This window comes from Solanum tuberosum, unplaced genomic scaffold, assembly GCF_000226075.1.
Source record: "Solanum tuberosum cultivar DM 1-3 516 R44 unplaced genomic scaffold, SolTub_3.0 scf00012, whole genome shotgun sequence".
NCBI classification, from domain to species: domain Eukaryota; kingdom Viridiplantae; phylum Streptophyta; class Magnoliopsida; order Solanales; family Solanaceae; genus Solanum; species Solanum tuberosum.
In genome coordinates this window covers 2,356,554-2,367,052 of record NW_006238937.1, presented here as the reverse complement: position 1 = coordinate 2,367,052, position 10,499 = coordinate 2,356,554, and the positions used below count along the sequence as shown (strand labels likewise).

The window sequence follows — 10,499 nt, the reverse complement described above, 5'->3', positions numbered from 1 at the left end:
AAAATAAATGCAGGAAAATAACAATGGAAGAAAAGTTGAAGGATAAATTATGTATTTCACTATAGAACTTTATATTATTGATGACTAACGAAAGACATGTATTTACAGACTAAAAACCAAACTGAAATAGAAATCAATTCCTAAATACTAGGTGTCTAACTTAATAGAATTATTGCAACAGGAATATCTGTAGTTTTATATCAAACATTCAACATATATACAAAAGATTCCAAGGCCTTCAATCTTGACCCTCACATGTAAAGCTCTTAAACTTCTACATTATTGTCTTGTAGCCACATCAAGAAAGTTCAAAGATTGTTCGCATCAGCTTTGGGATGCTTTTGAGTAAACTCAAGAAGAGCGGTACATTTGAAGTCAGGATATAGTCGAGGGTTGTTGTAGTCCACCAATTCAGTTGGTGGACTCACCACCTTATCTTTGTCTGGACAAAGAAACAAAGCAAATGATTTTCTACGAGTCTTGTTGTTAACCACTACTCTATGCAAGATACTTTTGTATCTACCATTCAATAGGGTCTACAAAAGGACAAACACCAAATATGTTATATTCAAGTTGTAAGTCTAAGAACTCATGATGTATATCATTGCCCGTCATGTGGAAAGATCTTATAATGTTTTTCACCAAAACAATGTATTATTTGTTTAATTGATTATGTTTACATTATTTGTATGTAATAGATAATACATTAGCTTATTATATAGTACTAGTTTGTAAATTTTCTTACCATAAATGTGTCACCTATGTTAACCACAAAAGCATTAAAATTTGGCCGAACGGAGTACTATTCGTTGTCCACAAAAACCTGAAGTCCTGAATTAAGGCATAATTGATGTGCCGCGAAATCTTGGCACATTTGATGCTTGAAAACTAAGGATTAATAATAGAATTGAGTGTATTTATGTGGATATAATGTGTTTGGTAGTGCTTGTACAGGTGAAACAAATGGAAGTGAAAGAAGATAGCAAGGATGAAAATTCAGTAAAATTGGTAGTAAAGACCATGGACGACCTTATGGGCAGTGGTCATCACTACAGCCCATGGTTCATGTCGTGGTAGTAAGACAGTGAAGGAGCTTCTGAACGTTGAAGATAAAAGTTACCAAGTGAAGACCACAGACGACTTCACGAGTTGTGTTCCTCACAACGACCCGTAGTGCATGTCGTGGTAATGAACCAGTGAAGGGGCAAAGAAAGTTACAAATTGATCGTGGCCAAGTTAAGACCATGGCCACCTATACAGGCCGTGGTCATTTTCACGATCCGTGGTGTTGATCGTGAAGTGGATCAAGTGTTTAAGTGGTAAGAAGTTGAAATGCAGTTTCGACCAAGTGAAGACCACGGAAGGCCCCACGGACCGTGGTCCTCATTACGGTCTGTGATCGTGATCGTGAAGAATTTCCAGTGTCAACTGTTGAAGACCCACTTTTGGGGAGTTCCAAGAGAAGACCACGGAGTGCTTCACGGACCGTGAAGCCCTTGACAGGTCGTGGAAGTGGCCGTGAAAGGGCCTGACAATTCAGTCCTACTTCAAGTAGGACTCTTTTTAAAACACATATTTGAATTAATTAGGTTGTTTTTATGTTTTATCTTATCATTCATAGAAAGACGAACAAGTTTGCATTATTCATATCTTTTGGTTTTTGATTTTTGGATATTGAATTAAATTTGAAGTTCGATTTTCCGGTTCTTGAAATATCAAAGTAGTTGTTGATTGCTTATTCTCATAAGTACTTTCTAACATGATTATTCTATTTTTCTGAACATTTACGTGAAATCATGAGTGGCTAAACACCACAACGGGGGTTGTGGGATCCATGATGGAATTGTAAATGCATTAAATAGAATGAGCATGCATTTGTCATTAGTTCGAGACAGAAATGATAATTAGGAAAAAGCTAAACTAATCTAACGAAATTGAGTCAAAGTTTGAGTTCAGGAGAAAAGAACCTTAACACCATTGTATGCGAGGGTAAATTGTGTAACACTCTAGGACCGAGAGGACTTGAGTGAAGAGTATCTGAGGAGGCTGAGAAGTGTCAGATATAGCTAACTCACATATAGTTTGTAGAGGTAAGTTGCCTGAAACTCAATTATGGAAGAACATTAGACGCAATGTTATGGAGAAAAAAATCCGAGTTTCAGTTAAATTATTGAAACAACTTCAAAACTAATATTTTGTCAACTGTTGAGTTAGAGTTTAGTTTGAAAATTTGGTTACCAAATCATTAACGCTAAACCCAATTTTACTTTCCCAATTGTTTATTTTAGGAAATAATTACGACATTTGGGGTAAAACGCGACAGTGAAATCATTTTTGTAAAGAAATTCTCTGTGGGATCAATTTCAACTCACGTTGAGTTCTATAAATCGACTTCGACCGTTTATATCTCTTAATTGAGGTGTAAATTTGGACATATCAATAATACATAAAATATTGAATTCAATAAATAGGACATATAATTTAATAAGATACAATATTTTGATGTATTCATATTACTTTATGTATCATAAATTATTATTTTTATGTAAACTCAATAAATATGATACATAAATTATTAGGATGAAATAATTTTGATGTAATAAACATTAACATTTCCTGAATCTCAAAAGACTCTTTAAATTAATAAATATTACTTTATCTATTAAATTATACATCGACAAATTAATAATCCTTTGTAGTCTCACCTGTATTAATTTAGTGTTTTACTATATTTTTATTTTAAGAATAAAAGTTATTTGTTGCTGTATAAGGAAATCTATTTAAATAAAATCAATCGGAAAAATTCATTAAATATCTCTACCTATGATTCTACTATATTATGTGTAGATATGTTACATTCTGTACCAAAATTATACCCCAATTTTAAGCATTATTAAGCCATTCTTAGCAAAATATTTGGACCCATTTTTGATATTTCAAAGCTTTTTAAGGAAAAGATTTCCAACTCTGATTTGAAATCTATGGTTAAACAAATCTTTAAAATATTTCCTTTTTTTAAAATTTGCTTCAAATTATATGAAAACTTTCTGGCCACAAAATTAAGCACTATTAAGCCTTTCTCAGCACACTCTTTGGACCAGTTTTTGATACTTGGGAACTTTTTAGGGAACTTTTTTTCAAAATCTATGGTCAAACATATCTTTGAAAGCATTTCCTTTTTTATAATCTGATTCAAACAACATATCAACTTCTATCCAATTTTTAAGCATACTAGAGCTTGAAGGGTAATCAGTGGGAAAGATTCGTTAGTTGTTTCATCGGATGAGTATGAAGAATGGGAAATTGTTGGCCCAAAGAACAAGTACTCAGGACTTCATTCCTTCAAACTTGAGTGCCATTATTTGGGGGGGGGGGGAAAATTGAATAGCCTTGTAAAAGTGAGAGGGAACAAAGCCTCTGCGATAGTTCAACCATCTTTGGTATTCCATCTTGATATTTCACACGAAGCTGTTCTTAAAATTCAAGATGCTCTCCGCCTATTTTCTGCCCCTGAGACACTCGAGTGATATAGAACTACCGTAGGAATGGTTGGAGTGGCTACTGCTAGGAAATCCATCAGCATACAAACATTTCCTAATATGCTGAAGCGGTTTGGTTATGGAAGCTATGGAAGTACCAAATTGCATAAACCTGTGCAATTTGGCACCTCCATAGCTTTTATAACCAAACCTCTTCAGGTGTAAAATCATCATCCTAGGAAGTGTCTGTATGTTGATGGATTTCCTAGCAGTAGCCACTCCAACTATGCTTACTGTAGTTTTATATACCTCGAGTGTGTCAGGGTCAGAAAATAGGCGGAGAGCATCTTGAATGTTATGAACAGCTTCGTATGAAATATCAAGATGGAATACCAAAAATGGTTTAACTATCGCAGAGGCTTTGTTCCCTCTCACTTTTACAAGGCTCTTCAATTGCCCCCCAATAATGGCACTCATGTTTGAAGGAACGAAGTCCTGAGTTCTTGTGACTGCAGACTTGTTCTTTGGGCCAAGAGTTTCCCATTCTTCATCGCCTTTCGTTGAGACCATTTAAAAAATAATGAAATATTATCTAAGTGAAGTATTTCATAAACCTATTTATTTATTTATTTAAGTCAAGTGAAAGAGGAATAATTCAGTTCAGTGATTAATTCAAAATGGGTATCTTTCAGGGATTTCAATGTTCGACTTTAAGATTTGACGGCAAACATTAACAAGTAAATAAACATAATAATAAAAATAAAGAGGGAGAGAGATTTGAGCCCAAATCTGGTTTTCTTGTCCGCCTGGGCCAGTATTTGGGCCCTTTTTCGTTTTGAGCTTTTGGCTCATTTGAATCACTTGTAACTGTCCTAAACTAACATAAAAGTTATTTCTTTGGGCCTTAGGCCCATCTTCCACCTGTCCTAAATAATAATAAGATAAAAATAAAGTAACAAGGGCTTAGGCCCAAAAATAACAAAATACAATCTTCTGAAATTAAGATTGGCCCAATTTTCAATTCTCCAAATTGTTGCGTGTCCTTTCAACTCCGGGACCTGTTCGTCGACTTTAAATGGTCTGTAGACTCGATAAGAGGTAAAATTGGGCATTTTACCCAACGAGGAGATGCAAGGGTAGGAGATGAGAGTCCAAAGGAGACCTGAGGCGGGTTTCACATGTAAAATAAACAGATAAAAATATGTAAGTAGTGATTTAATACAAAAAATATTAAATAGGCCGAACTCATATGTTACTACTCATAATTTTAAGTATCGTAAAGGAAAAATAACTAAAGCGAATTACGTAAACTTTAAATCATTATAAAGCACCTTAATGACCTCAACTAGTTAATAACTAAAGCAGACTTTGCAATAAAAGGGAATCTCAACAGTAAACATTAGAAAAGACACATATGACACTTTCCAAAAATTAGAACAATTAAATCATAACTAGCTAATGACCATTTAATATTGGAAGGAAACCAAAAGCCATTCAGACCAAAATTATGCTTCACAGTAAGTAGTAGAAGAACAAACATACCCTATCAAAGGTGATTAATTAGGAAGCAATTTCGGTACTCTAGGCAGTGAGATACTAAGCATCAAACAACAAGGAGACTGGAAGAATGAGGCAACCAATAACTTATACACAAACGTTGAAATCAATTTTATCATGCTTCAAATAATACTGAAAAGGTAACTTAGCTCACAAATCTATTCAAACATTAACAACTTATGTTCGAACTACTTTCGAGATGAGATCAAGGACTAGTCACGAACTCATAAAATATATTCGGACAAGTAATAACTCGGAGTAAAACATGCATACAAGGAAAATACATAACAACAAATAGAATGAGGATAAGGGGTATGCAGGGGAGACATCAATTTTATTTATTTATTTTTATTTCTTATCGAGGATTTAACACGAATAAGAGCAGCAGAGCTGGTTGGAGAAATCTGGCAATGCTAATAACACAGACAATGGAAAATGAACACAACGGAAAACTCAGACCTCACGAAACCCGACACTTGAATAATAATGACAAAATCGAAACCACACAAAAGAACAAGCAGGTTGTTCACAGGGAAAGAGGCTGGTCATTTCAATTTTAAGGAAACGAATTATATTAGAGTCTATATTACAAAGCTATAATCGTATTGACTGTCAAACGACCTTTCGAACAACATGACTATCAATAAAAAATAACATTCAGCTATTTTTAATATTATAATGACAGCTCGCTATCACCATTAAGGGAATCAGGAAGCATACAATAACTACATAATCAAAATTGAAATATATCAAGCAAACAGAGAACATGAGCTTAACAAAGGGAAAAGGATTACCTTTTTCTGGGCAGCGGCTTCGACAACAAGTTGAGCGAGAGCTTTCCGCGACCCCAAAGGAAACTCCAAGAATCCCAACGAATTCCAGTAACAGTAAACAGGGGAAAAAGAGAAACCGATATCGATGTATTTGGGTTCGTGACCTTGTATAGGTTTGTAGTTTTCTTACTGTATTTTTCCGTAACTAAGGGAGGTTATTACTTCAAATGTATACTCTTCTATATTTTCCTAAATTAAATTTTCTATAGGATTTACTACTGGAAAAAAAAAAACCCTCCATTTGAAGAAGAAAAAGAGTTTATATAGGAGGAACTAGGGTTCATTTTTTTTGGGGGGAAAAGAGGTGAGAAATCCGATTAGAATAAGGCCCAATTTGAATTCGAACTTCAAAAATTTTCACCATTAAAGGGAAACACCTTTTTCTGCGATTTTCGCCCCATTCCGAAAAAGGAAAGGGGAAATTGACGTTAGGGATCGAAGGCTTGTCCTTGGATGTCGACGTGGCTCCATCTCAAGGCGAGTAGGGACGAATTTCGCGGCTACAGCAGGTGCTTTTTCTGCTGGCATCGTACTGTTGTATGATTTGGTGAGGAAGACGACGCGGATAAGCTACTGCTTTTCCGCGAATTGCGATGGCTTTGCTGTTGGAGATGGTTGCTGCTACTTTTCATGTTTTTTGGGAACGTTTTAGAGCTGCTGTGTGTTGTTGGTACTGTTGTACGTCTGGATGGGTTTCTATTGTGAAGCAAAAGGTGGGTCGGGTCGGATTTTGCACTTGGGTCGGTTGGAGAATTGGAAAAAGAAAGGAATTGGAATTGTGTGTTGGGTTTCTTATGGGCTGCTGTAATTGTTTAACTAGGGGTTAGGCCCAAATTTGCTGAATTGGGTCACTAGAAAATGGTCCAAAAATTTGCCTCTTCTTTTGACGAAATGACTAAAAATGCAATACGAATTAATTAATAAGCTTCTTTATTTTGACGAAATAAAATAATTAACATAATTATAACTAATTAATTTAAGATATAAACTATCATATAACTAAAATAATTAGAGTTAGTTTCTCAAAAAATCACTCAACTAAGAGTTTTTTTTTTTAATCTTACAAAATCATTTGCCCTAATTTAACATTAAAAATTCTAACATGACAAAATATTTTTTTTTAATATTATACACAAACCCCACATATGCACAAAAATTCATTTTTCACCAAATCCACTGACAAATTAAATAACGGATTCAAATAAAGGATTAAATCTTTTTAACGCGCATTTTAGCAAGAAATTGAACTCCAAAAATGTTTATGTTATAAATAAGAGAAAAATTATTGTTACTAAAGTAATGAGAAAACGTTAGCCTGGAAAAAAAATATCACAGTAAAGTCGAAATATTCTAAAATGTGATATCAAATAAATAACTTATTGATAAAATAAATTCAAAGTCAACGAAAAAGAAATAAATATTGCACGCATTTGGTATTTGTAAAATTTAGTTAATACCGTATGATACTTAATTGATATGTGTTTCAAAAATAAATTTGTATCATTTAACTAAAGTTACTAATCATAGAAAAGAGCTAAAAAAAAGAAGAAGGTATATCTCATGCTAAAATGCTGAAAATGTTTACTTACCAATAAACCTAAATACGCCATTTTAATTTGGGAGTGTGTGGGTGGGATAAAAGAAATTAATTTTCCTTTATTTTGTTTATTTGATTTGGTTGAGTGATTTTCGAAAAAAAAGGTCATAAGTTGAGTGATTTTTATTGATACAAAATAAAGTTTAATGACTTTACAACATAAATTCTCATGGATGAGTGACCTTTTAAATTAACTCAAATAATTAACCAAACATTTAATTAAAACAAAAATGTTTTTTGAGACGATTTTTCGAATATTTATAAAATATACTGATTTACATACATATTTATGTAAAACGTATATATTATCTAAAAAATTATATAAAAAAGTTGACAAAAATTATTTAAAAATAACTTGAAAAATATTTTGAATTTTATAAAGTCACTTATTTCAAATCGTTGGGAATTTTGAGAAGCTCAAAAATTAATTCCTATCGTGGATGGTAAAAATTGGGTGTCAACAACTGTTCCTCATTTTACTTGAATTGATGCAAGAAATTCGAGGAAAATGAAATTGGCAAATCCCATTTTGACCGACCACATCTTCATCCTTTAGGAGAGGGATTTGGTACGGACTTTAGGAATTATGGCCGAACCCCGGAAATGGGTTTCCTACATATCTCAGGTTATATGGGAATTTAGGCCACTTGTAGTTCGATACGTTTGATTTGACGCACGATTTTGAAAGAATTCAAAAGTTATTCCGATATCGAATTATAAAGAGACCGAAACACTTGGGGATAAGATTTAAGGGAGAATGTTGGAACACAACCAAGTTTTCAATAATGATCCCGCCTACATATCCCCAACTCAGGGAATCAAGCTGCTTGTAGTTCGACTCTATCGGTTGAAAAGGAAATCTATTACGCAAGATATCCTTTGGTTCTAGAGGAGTGACAAGTAAGTCGAGTATGAAAAAAAGGCGTGCAACCTCTTAGCCATGAATGTGGTGCACTTCACACCCATAATTAACAACTTACACGGACATAATTTTCAAAGCTTTCGGTGCATTGTCACTCAGATTGGAAAGTTACCTCCGGTAAAGACCAAAAAATTTCGGATGCGAAACTGAAATCAACAAAACCTAAAGAAAAACCCACATGCCTTCTGATAGAGGTGTGGTTTGATTATGGTGGAAGTCGCTCCTCTGCTCGTGTCCTAAGAGTTTGGCACTGCTTTTTGGACTATGTCCCAGTTCGCTGCTAAGAAAAAGTTCCACGTTGTGCTGCATCCTTTTTGACGTCGTTCGCACCTGTGGTTTGTTTTGGAGAATTCATCCTTTTGGATGTTCTCGATAAAGACTGAGATAAAACTCATTAGCATAAAATGCAATTCAAATGGGGAGATAATGTCTTTTAACGTGTTGACACTTAATTTCTCTCTTTGAATATTGACGTCAACTTCATCGGGTTTGACGTAAAGCAAATAAAGCTTGTATATTGTATTCACAATATAATCTTCAGTGTACTCTTCTTTTGATGTCAAAGTAATAAAATAGACAGATGTAATATGTTGATAGTTCTCTTGATCTCGTCTTTGCAAAGGAAAATGATGTAGTTGATGTTGATTCTCTTGTGATGGGTAAATCTTTCTCTTGCGATGCATGAAATCTTTTTCCGTGATGCAGGAATCTTCTCTTGCACTGCATGAATCTCTTTTGCAATGCATGAATCTCTTTTCTTGCGATGCATGAATCTTCTCTTGTAATGCATGAATCATTCTCTTGATATGCATGAATCTTTTTCCCGTGATGCATGACCTTTTTTCTTGCTATGCATGGCTTCTTCTTCTTGCTATGCATGAATCTCTCCCGCGATGCATGGCTTCCTTCTCCTACGATGCACAGATCTTTCTCTTGCGATGCATGACTCTTCTTGCAATGCATGACTTCTTTCTTTTGCACTGCATGATTTCTTCCTCTTGCAATGCATGACTTCTTTCTCGCGATGCATGATTTTTTTCTTGCAATGCATGACTTCTTTCTCGCGATGCATGATTTCTTTCTTGCAATGCATGACTTCTTTTTCTTGCAATGCATTACTCTTCTCTTTCTATGCATGACTTCTCTGCGATGCATGATTTTTCTCTCTGTTGTGAATGATTTCTTCTTGCCATGCATGACTTCTCCGCGATGCACGACTTCTTTCTCTTGCTACGCATGGATCTTTGATAATGCCTCCCTGATACCGAACGAAGATGATGCTTCACCTAGCAACATAGGTGATCTTCTGGGTATCTTTTGGATGGCAGTATCGTCTCAATCGACAATATAAAAAAAATAAAAATGACCCTCGGAGTAGTGGTATCATCTCATTTGACGATACGATATAAATGACTCTCTGGTTAGGACTATTATCATATCTAGTAATATAATGCAGATACACGCCTTCCAGGTATCTGTAGTCGCTGAAAAATAATAACAATACTGCGGCCTTTGTTCGTTCCATCTCTGAACATAGTCACAATGTTCATGATGACCCTCGCTTTGTTGGGAATTGAATGAAATAATGTTATTCATGTTCCAAAATCTTTGATATAAGCAGCCAAAAATATTTCCTACATCCACAGAAAAAATTGTTAGTTTAAAGTAAACTGATTTGTGTCGATCTCTGCGGTTGTTTGCTCCTTGTCATGCTATCTCCGATTGATTTCTCCGATCTCCCGCTTCTTGATAGATAAGACAAAATATTTTTATGCAAAAAATAATTGAAACATGAAAGAAAAGTTTCTTAAGGAAAATAGATTTTCAAAAGTAATGTTTGGAAAAGGTCACTGCCAAGTGTCATGTCACGTCAAACTTAGTGAATCTCTTTGAGGTTGATGCACCAAGGTCCGTGTGATCACTTGCTGGGAAGTATTCACAGTTGCTCTAGACTTTCTATGAACCTTGTTGAAATTTTGAGGTCATCCTTAGAATTTTTGTCCAGCTAACTGACTTGGCTTATCTTTACCCGTTAGTTAGCAAATCACGAAATTTTTGAGATCATCTCAGAAACTTTGTCCCAGTTGCAAATCTCAAAGTAACTTCAGTCT

At 34.6% G+C, this 10,499-nt stretch overlaps 1 protein-coding gene across 1 annotated transcript; it reads right to left on the bottom strand.

Moving 5' to 3' along the window:
- Nucleotides 1-3,497: 3,497 nt before the first annotated feature.
- LOC107062608 (ubiquitin carboxyl-terminal hydrolase 24-like) lies at nt 3,498-4,049 on the bottom strand. Its single transcript, XM_015313445.1, has one exon. The coding sequence runs from the start codon at nt 4,047-4,049 to the stop codon at nt 3,498-3,500; it is 552 nt and encodes a 183-aa protein (XP_015168931.1).
- Between the last annotated feature and the right edge of the window lie 6,450 nt (nt 4,050-10,499).

Excerpts from the sequence above, each read along its gene's own strand:
- LOC107062608 (XM_015313445.1), bottom strand. The coding sequence starts at position 4,049 with ATGGTCTCAACGAAAGGCGATGAAGAATGGGAAACTCTTGGCCCAAAG.